General features: G+C 36.2%; 2 protein-coding genes and 1 non-coding gene across 4 annotated transcripts in view; 1 reads left to right on the top strand and 2 right to left on the bottom strand.

Annotated features, from left to right (window-relative positions):
• Nucleotides 1-23,068, top strand: part of GTF2E2 (general transcription factor IIE subunit 2) — a 47,679-nt gene that overhangs the window by 8,978 nt on the left and 15,633 nt on the right. For both annotated transcript variants that reach the window (XM_024562692.4, XM_045197205.3), the window contains exons 3-5: nucleotides 10,141-10,232; nucleotides 20,924-21,031; nucleotides 22,617-22,799. In XM_024562692.4, the coding sequence (XP_024418460.1) occupies nucleotides 10,141-10,232; nucleotides 20,924-21,031; nucleotides 22,617-22,799 (383 nt within the window). The remainder of the gene's footprint in view (nucleotides 1-10,140; nucleotides 10,233-20,923; nucleotides 21,032-22,616; nucleotides 22,800-23,068) is intronic.
• On the bottom strand, nucleotides 327-7,067 carry SMIM18 (small integral membrane protein 18). The gene is made up of 3 exons (XM_024562693.4): nucleotides 6,905-7,067; nucleotides 1,383-1,463; nucleotides 327-969 (listed from the first exon to the last, which is right to left on the bottom strand). Exon 3 carries the CDS (start codon nucleotides 930-932, stop codon nucleotides 636-638), a length of 297 nt encoding a protein of 98 aa, XP_024418461.1. The 5' UTR covers nucleotides 933-969; nucleotides 1,383-1,463; nucleotides 6,905-7,067; the 3' UTR covers nucleotides 327-635.
• Nucleotides 20,097-20,225, bottom strand: LOC112306825 (small nucleolar RNA SNORA33). Its single transcript, XR_002974997.2, has one exon. It is a non-coding gene; the product is annotated as a small nucleolar RNA SNORA33 (small nucleolar RNA).

Here is a 23,068-nt window from a genome sequence, read left to right as displayed (position 1 = left end):
GTTAAGTTGAGGTGTCACATTTAAAGCTATTTCCAATTTTTTATTTTTAGTAATGCTATTGTAAACATCTTTGTATCTTGAACTTTTTTCTTCTTTTGAGTTAATGTCTCAGTAAATTTTTAGGAGTGACATTTCTGGCCTAAGGGCAGTTGTAGTGTAGTGGTTAAGAGCATGCTTGGGTTTGCTCATGGGTGGTAGCAAAAGAGTATTAAGGTTATAAAGTATAATACCGGTATAGCCCTTGGAATTCCAAGAAATAAAACTGCCATATTTCTTAACAGGTGTTGAGTGGTCCTGACTGGATATCGAATCCACAGCTGTTTGGTTACAGGACGATGCTCCAACCAACTGAGCCACACTGGTCAGGACTGAGTTCTAGGAATCTCCTATCTAGTGTTTGAAGTGTCATTTTAAAGAGATTGATAAATTATTCCCATTTGTGAAGTTTTACTGTATATTTAATGAAAGGGATACACACACAGAAAGTACATATTTAACTTGATTTTCCCTTCCAGTACAAATCTTTTCATCATTCAAAGTCAGTCAATTTTGTCATAACAGTTGGCCTCAGAAAAATTTTTTTTCTCAAAAGTTAACGGCAGTCTTCAACGATTTTGTTCATCTTATGTAGAGCCCTAGACCACTTCAGTTTCACGTTTTCTGATGTTGTCCATCATACTTCTAAGAGGGTTAGGTTCATTTTTCAAATCTTTCACAGTTTTGTTTTTTACACAGCAGCAGCAGTCAAGGACTTCATAAAGGAAAGCCAGCACCACTAAAGATACCACTGTGAATATAAATAAAAGCAGAATGACAAAGCAGGCAGTGTTCCAGTTATCATGGAAAGGGTAAATTTTTTGAACTTGAAAACCAAGGTACTGATAAACAGATGTAGTGGTTTCATTCCAGAGGCTGGAGCTCAGGGAGGCCATTCTTAGAGATTTCTCTTCTTGGATCGCTCTTTTGAATCTATGAAAAGGTAGAGCATGAATATATGTAATGAAACTGTAGATTTGTCAGTTCAAATCTCAGTGCTAAGATTTGTTAGCAACTTGAGTCTTCCTCTTTTTCTGCCAGAGTTAGTGTTTGAATATTATTAATTTTAAAACTAATATAAAAACACATTAATAGTATTAATGTGTTTTTTCTATACTATGTAAATGTACTCTGTTAAACCATACCATATATTTTTGTGTATATCATTTGTTAGACAATGTGTATGTTTAAGATTCTTACACAGAAGCTAATTGCTAATGTAAGGGGGGGAAAGCAGCTGAATTGGTTTAAAATTTGACTAAAGCAGTGGTCAGTGAGGTATTGTGTACAAGAATCTTTGCGTTTTAAGGTCATGTTTTTCAAAATGCCCTTGTAGATCCTCTCACCTTCTTGGTTCAGTGTATTTTTGGCTCCTATTTCCGCTCCTTTAAACTTCGAGTTCTGGGACCTGAATCGGGTAGTAGTGGCTGAGAGGAAAAATAGTAAAGAAAGTCAAATTAAGTTGCCTGTGAAGAGACCATAATCTTAGGATTATTTTTTTTGTTATGTATATGATAGTCTAAACGATTCATATAACTAAATGACCTGTAGACGTGAATATTTTAAACATCAGGCAAATTCAGTGCCCCAAAGTTAATATTTTTTAAATTATTGCTCCATTTCATAAAATTAGTGAGTGAAAGTTTCGGTATTCTTGCATTAGCTTTTACACTTGTTGTCCTGATACTTGTTAGGCATTAAACGGGACAGTAAGGATTAAAGATAATAAATGAATTTTTATTATCTTGATCTTTCAAACATATCTTTTAAGCTTATTTTTAAAACTTAGAAAATACCTATGAAGTAAGAAAATTTTTGAAATAAGAGGAGAAAATATCCCACTTCTTTAATTCAATGACTTTTTCAGTGTGTTGCTTTTTTAATGAGAGAAAGGACTTACTTTGCACACTTTTCCCCTCTATGTAGTTGTAAATTGTTTTAAATGTATTCTTCTAAACAAAGGTTTATTGATTATCTACTGTGTACCAAATACTTTTCTAAGTGCTGGAGATAACTTGTCTGTTATAGAGTATGTTTTATTTAAAGAAGACTTCAAGGAAGTGCAGAAGTAGAGGAGTGTAATGAAAACCCCCATGTGCTCATACTACAGCCTCATTTATGAACTCTTGGCCAGTTTATAGCTCTACCCAGTGCTGCACTGATTATTCTGAAGCAAATCCCAGACACTATATTATTTCTTCTAGAAATATTCAATATATCTTAAAAGGTAAGAACTCTGTTTTTAGACATAACACAATATTATTTTCAGATTAAAAAGTGACTTAAAAACCAAAGCAATATAATATAATTCCTTTAGATTTCTTTTTCTTCATAGATAAAAATTTTAAAACTTTGGGGTTGATAAATTGATTTTTTTTAAGGTTTTTGTTTTCTTTTTAAAATCAGATTTGCTTGGTTAAATCACTTCAGCTCTCTAGATGGACTTGGTTCCTTCCATTCTTCATTCATGTATTTTGAAGGTAAAATTGATGATCTGAGGCCAAAAATAAAGGCTTAAATTCAATTTTTCCTCTTGGATTTAAGAATACCTCAGTTTTTCAGTGCTTTGTGAGACCCTTCATCTTGAAATGAGGGATAGCAGACCAGTGGACAATAATTCAATCAATTGCTTCTGTTAGTTCTGGGACATACAAATATACATTGGCTGTAACACAGGTATGTGTTACATTACATTAATTTTCAAACTCTGGAGACCCAGCCTTTCAAAGTTACCCTTCGACTTTTTCTCTTCTGAGCATGTTCTTATAGAAAGCAAGGCTGTAGGTTGTACAACTCCAAGGAGCACCATTCATAATGTGTTGTGTGTGCCATTCACATAGAGTTGTGTAATGTGGGTGCTCTGATCGACTGCCCCTCTACCCTCTGCGTTGTTGCTGCCTCTGATTCTAATCACCATGGACACAAGTAGTCAAGTCATAGAAATGGACTCAAACGGAGACAAAAGTCAAGTCCTTTTTGACTTGGCCTTCCTAATAGTATCCCGTATGCATGCACACACGCTCATGCATACAGACTCCCCCCTAAGTTCAGCTTTGGAACTCCTTTAAGATTTTAAGCACTCCTAAAATGCATATACTCCTGGGAGAGGTGACATACATTGTTCCAGTTATTTTCACTTCATAGTGAATAAGGTTCAGGTCCTTTTTGAAAAGCAGAGCTAAGAGAGGACAGGGAGAGAAAGGGGAGTAGGACCTTGGGGAAAGTGGGGACAGTGCCACTTAGGTAGGTAGGTAAAGAGTGGGAAGAATTGCACGAGGGTCCATCCAATCCTTTTCCTTGGGCTAACCTAGGACCTGTCCAGCATTGATGAGAATATTCCTTAGATTTTCGGTTAAAGCCTTTCAGATTGATTCCTTTTTCAAATCTGGAAATTTTTTTTTGAGGGTTTCTCTTCTACATCTGGCATCAGAAGTGACTGCAGGGGAAACAGTGCTGGCGAGGGAGCAGAGAGGAGAGTGAAGCGGATTCCACAATATGCCCCTCAGATTAGTTTAATATACCTTATTAAGTAACTTTGTTAATTTAAAGTGTAGTTTACTATTAATTTCAGAAACAGCAATTTTAAATAAAAATTAAAAGTGTTACCTGAAATTTTGTCTCCCTAACATATATAGCTTTTAATTTTTTCTTTTCTTCTAGAAATTGGCTATATAAATCTATTAACTCCTACCAGGTTGAAATTATACTGAAGTTCTTTGTGTTTTAATTCATTATGAGTAGGCCTTTTTTATTTGTATTGACTTTAAAACTGGGGAGAGGTTGGAAAAACTAATGTAGGTTACTATTTCAAAATGAAATTTAAACATGATCAGAAAGATCATTTAAGGAACGTCTTTTTGTGTTTATTTTTGAGGTATAATTGAACTCCTTAAATATTTTTCAGGCCTCCTTGCCTTGGAAAAAAATGGAGGAAGAGTGGAAGGGGAGGGGAGAAAGTGGGGACAGGTAGACACACAACTAAATTTAATTATTTGAAGTTAATATGTACCTATCATCAATGAACGATTCTTCTGGTTAAAATTAATATAGAATATCCACGTAATTGAATATTATACATGAGGTAATTGTGGGTGGTATGGAAAGATTTTTAGGATATGTTGTGAAGTGAAAAGAGCAAGGGGCAGGACAGTTTGTGTAGGAAGGGAGGGAAATAATACATATTTTTATTTGCTTTTATCTGCACAAAATATTGGATATACAAGAAATTAATAATGATTAGTTGTGGGGTTGAATGGAGAGTAGATTTGGGAGACGTGGGGGTATGTGAATATATTACTTATTCAAAACCCAAAGTAATATATTTTAAAAGTATTCCTTGTCTTTGGCTTTTAAAAATCTATTGTTATATATCTGTCTAATCCATTTATTCAGTTTTCTGGATTCTAAAAAGTTAAAATTAGGATTATGAAACACTGCCATTTTGATTTGACTTGTCCTTTATCCACACACAAATGTGCTTATAATAATGCTTCCAGTAATGATGGGTAGCAGTGTGCGCCATCTCCCAGGGCATTGATAAGGTTTTCGAGAAGCATCTGAGAAGTTTAAGAAAGAGTATATGTACGTGTCAGGTTTATGTTATAAATGATGATAGTTTGCCTCTTCTGAGTGTACTGATAACTGACGAGCAACTCAAAACATCTGCTCGTTGGTCAGCTCCTGGGCATATCCGAAAATAGAAAACCCTTATCGTATGGAATCATTTTTCACCTTATATTTTACGTGATTTATTTTTTCAAAGCACAGTAGAGCTCTAGTAATTTTTTGTGTTAAATTTAGGGTACAATCTAAAATTTACTTAGCTGGATTAGACATAACTAGACATGCAGAAAAATATTTACCATTAGGATTTTTTTGTGTTCTGAGTCTATATTTTTGAAGGTAAAATATATATTTACATTAAGCAAATGCTGTAAACATGCCCTATGAAAAGTGAGAGAAAATGGTTTAAAAAAAGTGTACATTTTTGTATTCCCCAATAGCCACTGTAAAATTTTATTACAGGACTGGGAAGTGTTAAGGTAAATACTATATAACTTTTTAGTTTGTCACTTTTGAAATAGTGCCTTCGCCTATTTTTCCCCCCATTTCAAAGGGCCCTAGTGAAGTATTTGTGGGAATAAGACTTGGAAATGTTTTTGGAACCTTGAATTGCCAGATGAGAATAAAATTATGCTTTTGATGTATTTATGATACAAGCTATTGAATTGAATTTTCTGATGCCTTTATACATATCACTTTGAAACATGATCAGTTAATCATAACGACCTTTAAAGGTAGAGCAGCTCGCTCAGCCCTGGAACTCTGAGATCGGCCTTGCCTCGAGTCAGTCCTCGGGTGAAATGGCAGCGAGCCTCCGTCTGTGCTAGCCATAGAGGTATTACCAGTAAGATGTAGGCTGATTATGGTTTTAATACAAGGTAGGTGGTAGGGGTTTAGGTTTACAATTTACCTGAAGTTTGAGTTACAAGTTCACTTGAAACTGTTTTATTTGACAAAGTCATTTTTATTTTGGCTAAGTCTCTTTTGAGCTCCCATACTTTGTATAGCAAACAGGAATGTTTTCTAGGTAACTAAACCCATTGTGCTGAGCCTGGAGAGATCTAATATCTTACAGCAACCTTTGGTCTTTGTAAGGGACACTGGCTTATATTAGCTGTATGCTGGTTAAGAAATAGGAGAAATAAAAATTATAGGAAAAAAGTCCTTTAAAATTTAAATAGATTTATCAGCAAAGAAAAGGGCAGAAGTTGGATCTTTAGAGCAGCATGTATAGGTAATATTTTGGAACTCTAGCGTCTACTAATGATATTTTTGTGCTTGAATATTAGAAAATTAGAAATGTGGTCAGCACTTGCTACTAATTTTTGGTAGACATGAACGGTTAATCTGAGCCATGAGAGTGATCTTCTTACCTTGAAAGGTAGTGTACTGTCCTCCCTTAACCAATTCTTATGACATATTTTTGTTTTTAAATGTAGTTTATCAAAAAGACTTAATATGTGTTTACTTTGAGGGTCAATTTAAGAGTAACTTTAACATACAGAAATTAGTGTGATTATATATTTTTGTGGCATATGCAAAAATGAAAAGGCTATTTCAAAAAGGTTTTCATTTAATAATAGCATGCCATATATTACAGTAATACAGACTTTAGGATTTTACTGTATGGAATTATTTTAATTAAAATATTAGAAAAGTCTGAAGCTCTATAAATGTTTTTGGTTACATTACAATGTAACCTACATAATGGTACCTTTATAATTTTATTTTTTATGTAAAAATCACACTTGTGATAATTTCTCAGCATTCTCTGAGTCTACACTCAAAATCAAGTAAAAAACAATTTCGAACTATTTTCTGGTATTTGTTAAAAGACAACAAACTGTGTTATAAGCGACTGCTTTTTACCAGCCAATATAATTTGCATACATATAATCAGAAAGCTTTAGTCCAGAATTTGCTTTTAGTCCAGGTTTTTCTTTAAGAAAAATCCTTTGTTTAAGACACACCAAACTGCTAAAATGAAATAGCTTGGAGAAAATGAAATTAGCAAGTAACCACTTAAAACCAAAAGCTTATGGTTTACTCCATGGGCTGGATATGGATCCGGTTAAAGACAATGTCATGAATTTTCCATTAAGGCGCAGATGGTAAGGGTGCTTATCAAATAGCACAGGCAGTCTTCCTATTTTCATAATAAAATCCTGCCAAGCAATTAAATGAATGCATTGCTGTTATTGGTTTTTAGTAGGAACAAAGCTTTCTGCTTGATTTTTATGGTAAATATTTTTATATTGTACCATGAGGACATGTATTACTCAATGAAAAAGATATATAAACCTACCTCTTGTCTGAAAGGCTGCTGTTGAAGCGATGGTATCGTCTGCTGGTAATGCAGTCTAGTGCATAGCCAAGATGGAGCTGAGCTTCTATTGGTTGAACCACAGCGCAGCTGACAGTTTCCTCTCCACTCATTTGCATCGAGTCCTGCCACCCTTAAGAGTAAATCATTCATAAACTTGAATAGAGCTGTCTGGGGTATTAACTGTCACCCCTTTTTCTTGCCTTACATTTTGTCCTTCAGCTAAATTCCTGCATAGGATTTGTAGTTAGCAACAAATTGGTGTTTCCTTGGTGTTTATGAAATTTCAGAACCTTCGGTGAATATTTTGGTGCTAGGGCTCGAAGATAACAGTGTTGAGAGAATACGCAAACAGTCCAGGTTTACCAGCTTTGTAATTCCTCCAGCAAGTGTGCATACAATTTTATAAATGATACTTTTCTCCACTTTTCTTTCAGTACTGTGTTTCATGTAACTCCTGGCTTCTGGAAGTGATTATTTCCAAGTGGTGATTTGATATAGGAGAAATTCTGAAGGAAAAGAGAGAAATAAGGCTTTTAGGTTTACTAGTTGGGAGAGTATAAGCATACCACCTATATTAAAATAGCAGTCTGTGTAATTAATTACACAAGATTTTATTTATTTATTTTTAGAGAGAGGAAAGGAGGGAGAAAGAGAAGGAGAGAATCATCAGTGTGTGGTTGACTCTCACAGGCTCCCACCAGGCACCTGGCCCACAACCCAGGCACTTGCCCTGACTGGGAATTGAACCATCAACCCTTTGGTTTCCAGGCCAGCACTCAGGCCACTGAACCACACCAGGTGGGGCTACTTAACTGATTTTAGAGGGGAAGGGATGGAGAGAGAGGGAAGAAACATCGATTGTTCGCCTCTGGTACACGCCCCAACCAGGGACCAAACCCACTACCTAAGTATGTTCCCTGATGGGGAATCGTCCTGTGACCTTTTGATTCATAGGACAGTGCTCCAACCAAGTGAGCCACACTGGCAGGGCAGCATTTTGTGAAATTTAAATGGCAAAAGAATCCTCAGCTGGATGTTTAAAATAGAATTTTTCTTTAATTCATGGGGCATTATTTAAAGTTTGTGGTCTAAGCATAACAGGATCAAGGTTTTTAATTATAGAGTAGCTAGTATAACAATAGTATGCTGTGTAAATGCTTGCTGTGTAGACTTATTTTAATTACAGATAAATCAGCACATTAGTTTCTGGGGCCATGAGAGTGTACGTGGAAATATTGTTCATTCTCATTCCCATACCTCTTCCCTTCCCTCCCCTCCCCTCCCCTTTCATTCATTAAACAAACATTTATTGAGTGTTTACTATGTCTGGTATTGAGTTAAATGTTAGAGACCCCATGGTAAACAAAACTGTATGTGGATCTTGATTGACCATTTGGTGCTTGACCATTCTTAACATACTTGTCATTTGTTTTTTAGTCTTCCCAGTTATTTATACAGCATAAACTTAATATTACTTTACTAAAGTTAAGAAAACATTAGATGTGCATTTATGAATATCGATACTCTGGGAAAAAAAGGCCAGTTTCAGATGGCATGATTAAAGGCTGGTTAATTATTCTTCTACAAGGCATTATCACAGGGACTCAACTGGATTTGAATCTATACTCTGCTGCTTAGTACTTAGTTTTCTTGTTTAAAAGTAGACAGTTGGTATCTCCTAAATAGGATTTCTGGGAGGGATTAAATGAGAAAATCATTTGGTGTGGCTCTTGGCAAACAGTAAGGGTTTGATAAAGGTTAGTTACTATTATTATTATTATAAGGATCCTGAACATCTAAAAATGAACCATGTAGGTAGGTAGGATTTCATGATTGAAACGCGAATGTGAAAGTACACCTATAAAGGCATTGTATATATTATTTTGGGAGCCATTAATAAAATAGACTTTAATGTGTCAAGTTATCAAACTTGTAAGTTATTTCTAGAGGAAAATTGCCTATGAAGTCTCATTTTAGTCTCAAAAAAGCATATTTAATAAAGCCTTTTCACTAATCTCAAAGGAGTATTGCCATCTAGAAGCTGTTCTTTTGGATCTCTGACAATTGTTACATTTGACTTGCGGTTGTTCTAATGCATTATTTTGCTTAAATTATTGTTACCAAGCTGGTGCCAGACATTGACTCTCCCCCCTTTTATTTAACCTCTTGTGTGCCAGCCACACGGGAACTTTATAATTTCTGATCTGATGCCTTGCTAATGAATATGTATTATACTTCTGGAATGTTTTCCTAGTATTTATCTTGAAATTTTTTACTGGCTCTTGCCTGACTCACGGAATGCATTTGTGGTGCAGGGTAGCATTAGGGTTTGTGCCTGTAAGAATGCAGAAAAATGATAGATGTTCTGAGACGAACCGTCCTTGTACAGATTGCCCCGTTTCCTGCCGTAACTCTACGCATCCATGTTTATGCAGCGGCACTACCTCTATTTCTTATTCCCAATTTATGTCTAAAGTTTATAGTATCATTCTTTTTCTTCTCTGAATTAATAGTGATTTCTTTTAACTTGATGAGCATAAATTGATGTAATAAGTGATACTGAAGTTTTACCCCTCAGAAGCAGTCCACTCTCTTCTCATGGTTTTAAGTTTGTTAGAAAAGCACTGTTGATCAGATCGAGATTTGTATTGTGCTCTTGTTTTAAAAGCCTGGCTTCTAATTATGGGGGAAATCTAATCAGAATTAAGAGTGAGAAAAAGGTACTTAAAAATAAATGTATTTAAAAATTTTTTAAACATTTTATTTATTTACTTTTAGAGAGAGGGGGAGGGAGGAAGGAAGAGGAGAGAAGCAGCAGTGTGTGAGTGAAACATCAATTGGCCGCCTCTCACACGACCCCAACTGGGGACCGGCCAGCTAGCTACCCAGGCTCTTGTGCCCTGACTAGGAATCAAACCTTTCGGTTCACAGGCTGACGCTCAGTCCACTGAGCCACACCAGCCAGGGCAAGAAGTGTATTTTAATGCTTTTGAATTATTTGTACTTTGTTCCCACCCTTCGTTAGACAATGGATAATTTATTGCACATGCAATGATTTTGAATTTTTCACCAAATTTTACAGGATAGAATTCACTAGATAGAAAAGTTCAAACAAGAAAAATCTTTACCAGAGTTAAAAATCATCTTAGCTACTTAAAAGTCATAATCATACCTAATATGAAAATGTTACCGGTTTTTTTGAACTTTATTTTCAGATCATAGCAATGGATCATTTAACTTGAAAGCTCTCACAGGAAGCTCTGGATACAAGTTTGGTGTTCTTGCTAAGATTGTGAACTATATGAAGGTAAGTACTTTTCTCAGATAACAAAAATCCTATTTAACTTTTTGGCAGAAGAAGGGGACCTCTTCCAAATTTTCAGAAGGAAATTTGTATATCTGTCATTTTTTATAAAATTGAATATTTCAATATATGTAGTTTATTATATGCCTACCTCAATAAAACTAAAAATATTTAATGCTTTAAGCCCCATATCAAATTAACATTGTGGTGCGTTACCTAGGTATATTTAATTTACATTAATTCTAGGACACAATTTAAGCCCACCATTTAACTTAAAATTATGCACAGGCAATAGATACAGTCACCTCTTAATAAGTCAATATCTGTTTGCAAAACGAGTAGGAAGATGTAAGACTAATACTTTCATTGTTGTGAGAAGTAAAAACTAACAGTTCAAGCAGAGGTGTTGATGGCTGTTCTACATCTTTGAGGAGAAAATTAGAATTACTGAGGGTCTTAGAAAAACAGTGACTCAAAAGAATTTAATGTTTGATGGAAGATTTAGTATTTTTGAAATACATTTTGAAGATATAATATTTAGGTTTTACTAAAGACTTTGAATCCTAAGTATGCTTATTAAAGTAAAATTCTATTTGTAGCTAAGATGGCCATGTGATATCAAATTTGCCTCCTTCTGGCAAACTCTTATTCCCATTCAGTTACTAGTTATATCTCTTGAAAATATAAATCAAGATTTTATGCTAAGACTTTAATAATTTAGGAGTCTTAGTGTCTGGCTATGTTTCAATTCTCTTGTATGTATTTAATTTCTAGTAGAAATTGATAGTTTATAATTTTCCATTATCAAATAATATACTTTGAATTATGCCATACTTTCTTCTCTAGTACTTTTTTTGGTTTTATTTGTTTAGAGAGAGGTGAAGGGAGACTCAAGACAGAGAGGGAGAGAAACATCGATGTTTGAGAGAAACGCACACCCTCTCATGTGCCCCCGACCAGGGACCTGGCCTGCAACCTAGGCATGTGCCCTGACACCACTGACATTTCGGTCTGCAGGCTGACGACACTCAGTCAACTGAGCCACACCACCCAGGGCCAAATAATATACTTTGACACTTGCATATTCACCATTCATTCATTTCATTCATTCCATTCCCCCCATATGATAAACAATTCTTAAGACCCACTATGTGCTATTTGTAGCACTCAAGTTAGGAATACCCAGAAAAAAAATGTATGCCCTTGTGGCTGTCATCCTTTCGAGGGAGGCCGACATTGAAATGTTATGTTTTTGCTATTCTAATAGTCTTCAGGTATCTAGATGACCCTTACTGTAACTTTGTTTATCTAGGACAGTGTTGAGATTTTTACACGTCCTCGAAACAATTTTGAAAAATTGTGTTATCTCTTTGCACGTATTTAAATTGACAACTACAATTTTTCAGCAAAAGTGACAAAGGAGAGAATTTCTGGCATGTTGTTGTATTTCAATAAAATACATCACTTTTAAATTTATCTATGGAAATCTGAATGCCATTATTAATTTAAAAATATAAAACAAATTTAAATGGTTGGAAACTTTTTTTTTAAATTTTTATTGTTATTCAATTACAGTTGTATGCCTTTTCTCCCCATCCCTCCACCCCACCCCAGCTGAACCCACCTCCCTTCCCCACCTCCACCCTCCCCCTTGGTTTTGTCCATGTGTCCTTTATAGTAGTTCCTGTAATCCCCTCTTCCCACTGTCTGCCCCCCCCCTCCCCGGGCTATTGTTAGATTGTTCTTAACTTCAATGTTTCTGGTTATATTTTGTTTGCTTTTTTCTTCTATTGATTATGTTCCAGTTAAAGGTGAGATCATATGGTATTTGTCCCTCACCGCCTGGCTTATTTCACTCAGCATAATGCTCTCCAGTTTCATCCATGCTGTTGCAAAGGGTATAAGCTCCTTCTTTCTCTCTGCTGCGTAGAATTCCATTGTGTAAATATACCATAGTTTTTGGATCCACTCATTTGCTGATGGACACTTAGGTTGTTTCCAGTTCTTGGCTATTGTAAATTGTGCTGCTATGAACATTGGGGTGCACAGGTTCTTTTGGATTGGTGTTTCAGGGTTCTAGGGTATAATCCCAGTAATGGAATTGCTGGGTCAAAGGGCAGTTCCATTTTTAGTTTTGTGAGGAAATTCCATATTGTTTTCCACAGTGGCCTCACCAGTCTGCATTCCCACCAACAGTGCACTAGGGTTCCCTTTTCTCCGCATCCTCTCCAACATTTGTTTGTGGATTTGTTTATGTTGGCCACTCTGACTGGTGTGAGATGGTACCTCCTTGTGGTTTTAATTTGCATCTCTCTGATGGCTAGTGATGCTGAGCATCTTTTCATATGTCTCTGGGCCCTCTGTATGTCTTCCTTGGAGAAGTGTCTGTTCAAGTCCTTTGCCCATTTTTTAATTGGGTTGAAATGGTTGGAAACTTAATTGTTTTCCCTATGAACTTGTGTGTTCTGTTACTCCCTCTGTGTTATATGTTAATGTTATGTATTTTTATGCTTGGAAATCTTTTATTGAACAGCTATCAAGCTTCTTTCCTAAAATTATGTATATACTTATATATATTAGAAATGTTTTTCTTGTGACTGTAATGCTCTAAGTATTAAAAATGCCTTCTGATTTGAGTTATTACAATTAGCACACAGTTGATTAGAATAATGTGCATGTATGAAAATTTTGATTAAAATTCACTTTGCATGTACTAATTACTCAGTAGAAATCCATTTTTATTTATTTATTTTTATTTATTGATTTAGAGGGGAGAGAGAGAGAGAAGGCTAAAGAGAGGAACATCGATTTATTGTTCCCCTTATTCAAGCATTCATTAGTTACTTTCTGTATGTGCCCTGACTGGAAATGGAAACTGCAGCCTTGGCGTGTCTGGGCGATGCTCTCACCAACTGGATTGCTGGGCCAGGGCCCAAAAGAAATCCATATTTTAAAATGCAATGAATGGTGCTCTCTTCTTCTTCCAGTTGTTCTTGTATCTGGAGATATGTTAATTATTGATAGAATGAAACAGGATTTGGCACCAATTTCTGCTCTTATTTTTAGATTTTTGTAGGCTTAAGTGCTAAGAAATAAATGGTCATATAAATAAGTTTATTCTAATGGAAATTTTGTGATAGCAAAATCTTCCAAGTTATGTGCCAGAAATCACTTTGCAATTTATTATCAAGCATCTATCAGTTGACATTTCTGTTAGGTCCTCCTTCAATTTTGGTGAAAGCAAAAGAATGTGAACTGCCTAACTTTGCCAAAGGATTTGATACCTGGTGCTTAACCATTAATTTTTTTTAGTTTCTAGGAAGTATATCCAAAAGCTTTACCAAGACTTAGCAAGTGTCTAATTGTATCACTGCCCCCTCTCCCGCTGTAGGTACTTTCTTTAATCTGATACACTCAGAAGTAGTTGAGAAAATAAAAATACTAGTTTCAGTCCACCTTTGCCAATGTAATTTTTATCATAAAATGATTTTATCTTATTCATATAAATACATTTTAGTTGAAAGCTTCAGGTTGAAGGGTTAGCTTATTTGATTTATGGGAAGTACCTCTCAGTTAATGAAGCTAATTTCCATTGTCAAACCAACCAGCTATATCAAACTTGTTTTTTATCCTAAAATGTCTTAAAGTTCAAATAAATAGGTTAATACACATTTTTTAAAAAGTCTTCACCTGAGGACATGCTTATTGACTTTAGAGAGAGGGGCAAGGGAAGAGAGAACAAGAAAACATTGATGTGAGAGGCAGACATTAATTGGTTGCCTTTCTCACAACTGAACCTGAAACCCAAGCATGTACCCTGCCCAGGAATTGCACCCACAGTCTTTTGGTTTACGGGGTGATGCTCCAACCAGCTGAGCCACACTGGCCAGGACAGTTAATACACACTTTAAGTAATAGAAAAACCACTAAGAAATAAATTATAGAATGCATACTAAAAGGCGTATTAAGGTAATTGAGATGAAAATTACATGGGTCAAATAGAATTCATTTATCCATTTTTATAATAATTTAAAAAACGAATATGCCGCTTACGTTACATTGCATCATTGGTCTGAAGTGAGGGGTATGAAAAAGTGTGTTACTCCTTTTCTAAGTGTGTGTGCTTACATCTTCTGATCTCTGATATTCAGATTTTAGGTATAAATAAAAGGGAATGATTCAGAAATAACTCCATTAATAAGTAACTTTGTTTGGGGGTAATTAATGGAGAAGGATACCTATTGTTAAAAATGAATTGGTCTTAGAGCTAACCATGATTTTTGTAATAGGAGGTAGACACACTAAACTGTTTAAAAGACATAATGAGAATTGACTAATTAGAATAAAAATTTCATGATACAATTTTACAAAATAAGGTTTAACTACCACAATCTAAAATATAATAGTTCATATACAGTTCTGTCTGCAGGTTTTTAAAAATTTTTAGTCATCACCTGGGAATGCATTTTTTGATTTTAGAGGGGAAGGGAGAGAACCATCGATGTAAGAGAGAAAAAACTCAATAGGTTGCCTCCTGTACAAGCCCCAACTAGGGATCCAACTGGCAACCTAGGTATGTGCCCTGACTGGGGATCAAACCCATAGCCTTTTGGTCTATAGAGGATGCTCCAACCAACTGTGCCGCCTGGCCAGGGCTGTCTGTTGCTTTTATGGAGCATAATTTGAATAATGTGGTAGTTCTTGAAAATATTTGTTCTATGTAACAAAAAACCTTAATTGATATTGTTTCAGCTCTTTAAATGTGCATTTTCTCAAGCTAATAAATAATCAAGGAATGAGTTTTGAGAAGTATAAGAGAATAACATATTTAAATACTTGAAAAAAGTCTAGTTCTATCATTAAATAGTTCTTACCAATGTTATCTTTACGTTGTTCTTATTAGTCTCTCTCCAAAGTGTGATGGATTCCTGGACAGTACAGCGTGGAGGTGGAGTGTGTGGGGATGGAAAAGGCAGAGTTTGTAAAGGAAACTGCTCTCAATTGCCCATGAACTATAGTGTATCAGAATTAGAATTTCCTGGCATGGGCCAGAATATCCCATTTTTAACTCCTAGAGAAACATATAAGACTGGAAGAGGTAAGAAGCCCTATAGTAGGTAGTCCATGACAACTCAATTATCATTTATGAAGGCTTCCCCCAAATATTTTTTTGACTTGTTCTTATCATGAGTCCCTGGAGTTTATTACCCTGCCAGGCAATGCATTATAAATTCTAGGTGGAAGTGAGAATATCACCTCCCCTTCTCCCTCCCTGCCACCCTCCCTCCCCCAGAAAGAGGAGAGGGCCTGCTTTGACAAAGAGTACATATGGAAGGCGATCTGTAAACTGATTCTTGGGAAGTCTTCAACTGTCCCTTGTGTACTCTTTTTGAAGACGTGATAAAACCAAGAACTTAGCAAAAAAAAATTGACAACAAAAAAGGCTTCTCAGAGTTTATTCATTTACGTGTAGAGGAACTCTTCAATTGTCAGTGAGAATTACTTAGAGTTTACATGGAGAAAGCTCAAGGGGGCGCCATTAGGGAATGTTTGAGATACATACAGTGAGATTTACAAGTACTAAACAGAAAAGGAAAGGAAAGAAAATAGAAAAGAAAATTAAAAGCAGATTCAAGAACTTCAAAATCATAATACTGAGAACATCTGGCACAGAAACAAAGTGCCCGACACGTCGCACTAGCTCCTGGGATGGTTTGTGTTGTGCTGTAGCCGCATGATGCGCATTAAAGCAACAACTGAGACATCGGAAAGATGGGATTGTGTTCAGTGGCCCTGTTTGAGAAGATGGAAGAATTGTATGGCCAATTTAGTAAGATTTTTATTGAAACAGTTAATGTAAAATAAATGTTAATTCCTTAAAAGAGTACGTCTAAAAAGAAACCACTCCAAGTTATCTTAAATTCCCTTATGAAGGATTTTTTTTTCTCCATATGAGGTACTAGTTCTTAGATGACAAATCAGTGGTGCACTTTTTAAAACTTTATTTTTAATAATTTCAATTACAGTTGACATTAAATATTATGTTCGTTTCAGGTATACACCCCAGTGATTAGACTTTATACAGTGTAACTTACTAAGTGATCATCCTTATAAGTCTCATACCCTTCTGACAGCATGCATAGCTATTATAATATTATTAACTATATTCCCTGTGCTGTACTTCACATCCCTGTGACTGTTCTGTAACTACCAGTTTGTGCTGCTTAATCCTTGCACCTTTTCCCCCATTCTCCCCCTTCCCCCTTCCCGTTGATAACCCTGCAAATGATCTCCATGTCTCTGATTCTGTTCCTGTTCTGCTTGTTTGCTTAGTTTGTTTTTACATTCAATTATTGATAGTTGTGCATTTGTTGACAATTTAATATTCATAATTTTGATCTTTTTCTTATATACTTTCATATGATAATGGCTTGGTGATGATGAACTCCTTTAGTTTTACCTTGTCTGGGAAGTACTTTATCTGTTCTTCATTCTAAATGACAGCTTTGCTGGATAGAGTAATCTAGGTTGTAGGTCCTTGCTTTCCATCACTTTGAATACTTCTTGCCAGGCCCTTCTAGCCTGCAAAGTTTCTTTTGAGAAATCAGCTGATAGTCTTATGGGAACTCCTTTATAGTAACTCTCTGCTTTTCTCTTGCTGCTTTTAAGATTATCTTTAACCTTTGGCATTTTAATTATGATGTGTCTTGGTGTGGTCGTCTTTGGGTCCATCTTGTTTGGGAGACTCTGTGCTTCCTGGACTTATATGTCTATGTGCTTCACCAAAATAGGGAGGTTTTTCTTTCATTATTTTTTCAGGTAAGTTTTCAATTTCTTACTCTTCCTCCTCTTCTGACACCCTTATGATTCAGATGTTGGTACATTTGGAGATGTCCCAGAGGCTCCTTAACTATTCTTGTTTTTTTGGGTTTTTTTTTTAATTCTTTTTTTTTCTTGCTGTTCTGATTGAATACATTTTTTCTTCCTTATGTTCCAAATAGTTGATTTGAATTTCAGCTTCATCCATTCCATTGTTGGTTTCCTGTGGATTTTTATTTCACATAATGCAGTCTTTATTTCTGCCTGTGTCTTTTTTTATGCCGTTGCAGTACCTAATGATTTCTTTAGCATCCTGATAACCAGTGTTTTGAACTCTGCATCAGATAGGTTGGTTATCTCCATTTCATTTAGTTCTTTTCCTGGAGTTTTGCTCTGTTCTTTCATTGGGTCATATTTCTTTGTCTCCTTAATTAGGCAGCCTCCCTGTGTTTGCTTCTGTGTATTAGGTAGAGCTGCCCTGACTCCCTGTCTTAGTAGCGTTGCCTACTATAGAAGAGACACCTGTAAATTGTGTGGGGCCTTAGATAAGGCACCAGGGTGGGCAGCCCAGTTTCACTGCTTTGTGCCTTTCTGAGGGCAGAGGGCTTGGAAAGGGGACAATGCCACTGCCTGGCCTGAGAGGAAGCTGTCTCCCTGGCACTTGCCCCCTTGCCAGTCACTTCACTTTCTCCATGTGCTAGGAAAAGGCCCCATATGCTATTTGCCCTTCCAGCTGTTGCTGTGGTGCTGAATCCCAGAGAGGGTGGGTCTGCATGAATGTTCAGTCTGTTGTGGGCCCTTTGAGAGAAGTCTCTTGAGAATCCCACAGTTTCTTCCACTGCCCCAAACGCCACTGGTTTTTGCAGCCAGAAGTTTTGGGGATTTATCTTACTGGCGCTGTAGCCCTGGGCTGGGTGGTCTGGTCTGGGGATGGTATTGCTTGCTCCTGAGGTATCCCTCCCAATTTTTGTCCACCATGTGTGAATGTGGGACCACCAGTTTTGCCCCCTCTCTGCACCTGCACGTCTCTGCCCCTCCGACCTGTCTGGATGAATGTGTCTTCTTTAAATCCTTAGTTGTCAGACTGCCCTACAGCTTGATTTTCTGACAAATCTGGGTGAAATATGTTTTGTATTCTAGTTGTAATTTTTGCTGTATTTGTGTGCAGAGGTGAAGCATGTTTACCTACTCTTCCACCTTAGCTGGAATCTGCCCCTTCCTTCTTAAAAGATTGCATACTACATTTTTCCCATTTACTTTTGCTGTTGTTGTCTTTTAATTGAGATATAATTGACAAGTAACACTGTATTAGTCTTAGGTGTACAACATGATATATATGTTATACAATACAGTATTGTTAACTATAGTTACCATGTTGTACATTTCATTCCTAGGACTGACTTATCTTGTAACTGAAAGTTTGTACTTTTGATTACAGTTACCCATTTTGTCCACCCCTTCCCCCCCACCTCTGACAGCCACCAATCTGTTCTCTGTATCTGTTAACTTTCGGATTTGGGGTGTTTTGGGGGCGGTGTTGGATTTTTCTTATGAGTGAGATCATACAGTATTTTTCTCTCTTTCTGAATTTTATTTAGTATATTACCCTCAGGGTCCAATCATGTTGTTGTAAATGGCAGCATTTACTTTTTTAAATGGCTACATAATATTCTACTCTGTATATACAAGTTGTTAATTGGTTTTATTTGTTAGAGCAGTTTTAGGTTTATAATAACTGGGCAGAAAGCAGAGTTCTTGTGTTCACTACCCCCCACTTCCAGTCTCTCATACTATGATGTCCTGGTGCATTTGTGACTCTACACTGACACATCATTGTCATCCTACGTCCATAGTTTACATTAGAATTCACTCTTGGTGTTTGTTATGGGGTTGTTTTTTTTTTAATATTTTATTTATTTTTAGGGGGAAGGGAAGGAGAAAGGGGGAGAAGTGGTTGCCTCTTGCACACCCCCCACTGGGGACCTTGCCTGCAACCCAGGCATGTGTCCTGACTGGGAATTGAACTGGCAACCTTTTGGTTTGCAGTCTATGCTCGATCCACTGAGCTACACCACCCTGACTGGGTTTTGACAAGTGCATAATGAATGTGTTCTTCATCATACTATCATGCAGAACACTTTCATTGCCCTAGAAATCCTCTGTGCTTCTGCTCTCTAACCCCTTGGCAAGCACTGAATCGTTCACTGACTCTGTAGGTGTGCCTTGCCTAGAGCATCGTATAGTTGGTATGTAGCCTTCTCAGCTTAGCTTCTTTCAATTAGTAACAGGCATTTAAGGTTCCTCCACGTTTTTTCATGACTTGATAGTTCATTTCTTTTTGTGTCTGGATGTACCGCAGTTTATCAGTTCACCTTCTGAAGGACAGACATCTTGGTTGCTTCCGAGTTTCGGCAATTATGAATAAAATGACTATAGACATCTGTGTGCAGGTCTTTGTGTGAACATTAGTTTTCAGCTCATTTGGGTAAATGCTAAGGAGCATAATTGCTAGATCATACAAGAACATGTTTAATAAACAAAGAAAAACCCTGCCTTTTCAAACTGTCTTCCGGAGCATCTGTACCATTTTGCATTCCCACCAGCGGTGAATGAGAGTTTCTGTTCCTGCGCATCCTCACCGACATTTGGTGTCTATATGCTTTTTAATTTAATAATTTGTCCTGGGCGTCTTTTGAAATTAGCATGGAGAGAACATCTGTATTTTCTTTTTTAACATCTGTATAGTAGCATAGATGTGCTGCAGTCTATTTAATTGACCACTGGGGTTGTTTCTGATCTTTTACAAATGATGCTGCAGCGACCTTGTCACTCTTTGGTGTTGTCCTGTACATCTGTACATTCCTAGAAATGCGGTTGCTGTGACAAAGGGATTAAATTCATTCATATTGTAAAATTGCCCTCTCTAAGAGTTGTGTCAATCAGAATTTTTTAATAGTTTTTATGAGTTTATTTGAGCCAAACTGAAGACATGCTGGGGAGCAAGATCTCAAATGCTCTTCAATTAGTATTCTTCCCCCTCAGCCCACCCCTTACAGCCATTTTCAGGGACCTTAATGACTTCAGTGTCTTTAAGGCTCATAACATGGCTTTACTGTTGCCAGCTTTCTCTAAATTTCTGCAGAAACACATTCAGGTAAGCAGACTCACAATTAGTATTTGTTTTTAATCCTCAGTTGAGGATATATTTGTTGATTTTTAGAGAGGGAAGAGGATAGAGAGAAACATCGATGTAAGAGAGAGACATCGGTCAGTTGCCTCCTTTTTGCTACTGAGGTGGGATCAAACCTGCAACCTAAGTATGTGCCCTGACCAGGATCAAACCCACAGCTCTTTGGTGTATGGGATGATGATGGCACCATCTGAGCTGCCTGGCCAGGGCACAGTTAGTATTCTCTACAGTAGTGTTTGAGAGGGCCTGTTTTCCTAGAACCGCACCATTAGTCATGTGAACTTTTGCCAGTGTAGAAGGTAAAAATATCTTAGTGGAGGTTGAGTATCTTTCATGTTTTAAGGTCATGAATATCTTTTCATGTTTAAGGTCATTTGCATTTCTTCTTATTTGATTTATGTGTTCCTATCTTTGGGTCATTTTCCTATTAGGTTTTGGAGCTCTTAAACTGTTAGTAAGATTAGTTCCTTGTCATGTCAGTTGCAAATGTTTCTGTCAGTTTAACATTGGATTTGATAGAACTGCAAGTCTGAACCTGGTTCTGTCTGATTTTTATAGTCCATTCTCTTCATCACTATAATTGTACTGTTTTAAATAATACATGTTCTACATTGCTTAAAGGATTGATTTACTTGTTAATGCGCCTAGCATTTTAAAACCATCTTATAATATCTTCCCTCAATAGACACGTCATCAACGAGGAGATACACATCCTTTAACTTTAGAAGAAATTCTGGATGAAACACAACATTTAGATATTGGACTCAAGCAAAAACAATGGCTAATGACTGAGGTAAGAATAGGCTTAAAATATTGTAAAAGAAATTACTTAATTACCATGAAATATTCCTAGGGTTTTTAATAGAGTGAAATCTGGTAATTGTTTTTACTTATTTTAAAAAAGAGTTGATGTAGGGTCTTTGTTTTTGTAAACATTCATATTTTAAGAACATTTGATTTGGTTTTCATATAATCTTATATACCTATTTAAAAGTGTCAGAGACTTTAGCATAAAAGTTATAAAGTCAGCCATTGTATCAATTTAAGTTTTTACAGAATTGTTGCTTATTTTGAATTGCTAAATTTTATAATGTATGTGTTGGCAAATGGTATTGTCTTTACATATGTTTAAGACGGTGAAAGCATGAGGTAACAGGGATAGGGATAGCAAGATATTTTGTTAAATGAGATATTTGTTATACTGTTACTACTATTATGAATTGATAGTAATGTTACTGCCTCTAGCGAGTAACTTGGAAGAATAATCATGAACATTGTTTATATACACACAACACTGGAAGAAAAGGAACCCCAAATCAATAAGTGATCATGCTAATTAAGGAATGAATAACATTTTTAAAAAAATTCAGATAATTTGCCTCTTTTCTGTTTAAGTATGACATTGACAATTAAGACTGCTTTCTAGGACCAGTGCTATATCCTAAAGACCAAATGGAAAAATCTTAAAATATATTTCAATTATTTTAGCAAGCAAATACTGTTCTTTTCATAATATAAATGAACCAGTTAATCACTATCATTGTAGCTCATTATATTAGTGATATACAAATAGTGGTAATTCACATTAAATTTTGTTGCTATTCTTAATCTTGGAAGTTCGCAGACTACAGACACTAAAGATTATATTTCTTACTATTTTATTCCCCCTCCTTTCTTTGTTTCTTGCTCCTTTCAGGGTCAGGCTAGAAGCTACAAAAGAAAATAAATAGGGTTTCTCTTTCTTAAAAAGCTTTCCGTCTGATGTTAGCTGTACCACAGAACTGACTGGGAACATAATTACATTCAGTAATTCCTGTATTCCTACTCAGTTTCATTCTTGAGCTGACATAATAGGTAAATTTCCTTCATGCACTGGTTTGATCCATTTCAGTTCCTTCCACAGCTACTGGTGCCGTGTGATGCCAGGTGGGGCAGACTCACCTTACCACAGGGTAATGCGTCTCACGTTATCAAGCCAATATGCCATAACCTGTACTTTGAGGTTACCCAGTTCTAGTACCCAGTTCACTTCGTTTGTCAATAGATGTTGTATTGATTCTTACCTCTTCGGTTTTCCAGAAGAAAATGACTACAGCTTTCTTCAAACAATTGTGATAAAATGATTTCTTTCTCATCCAAAGATTTTATGTAAATAACAAACAGTTTCTTTTATAAAAAGTGAGCATCATGTTGATCTCTATAGTAATATTGTTTTGGGTCCTGGATGTCCAGTATTATAGATCTGCTAGTTGTATTCATAAGATACTTTTAATTGCCATTGTATTGGGTAGTGTATTTTTAAAATAATTAGTAGAACTTAAGAATGTGTATTTAAAGTTTCTTTTTGTTAATATATCCAAATTGTGTCACTGTTATAGGCATTAGTCAATAATCCCAAAATTGAAGTAATAGATGGGAAGTATGCCTTCAAGCCCAAGTACAACTTAAAAGACAAGAAAGCCCTGCTGAGGCTCTTAGATAAGCATGACCAGCGAGGCTTAGGAGGAATTCTTTTAGAAGACATAGAGGAAGGACTGCCCAATTCCCAGAAAGCTGTCAAGGTGACCTCTCTCTTCTTTCTACGCTTTTATATGATCTGAATTAATAATGTCATTTGGGGGGTGGGGGAGGTGGAGGAGAGGGTATCGGGCGATAAATGGTAGTGGATGGAGTCTTGACTTGGGGTGGAGAACACACGGTACAGTGTACAGATGGTGTGCTGTAGGACTGTGCGCCTGAAACCTGTATCATTTTGTTAACCACTGTCACCCCACTAAATTCAGTAAAAAGGACAAAATGATGTCATCTTGGTTTTAAAAAATAGCAAGAA

This window comes from Desmodus rotundus, chromosome 13 (genome assembly GCF_022682495.2).
Source record: "Desmodus rotundus isolate HL8 chromosome 13, HLdesRot8A.1, whole genome shotgun sequence".
NCBI lineage: Eukaryota > Metazoa > Chordata > Mammalia > Chiroptera > Phyllostomidae > Desmodus > Desmodus rotundus.
Note: the sequence above shows the minus strand (reverse complement) of the source record. Positions and strands in the feature narration are given on the sequence as shown.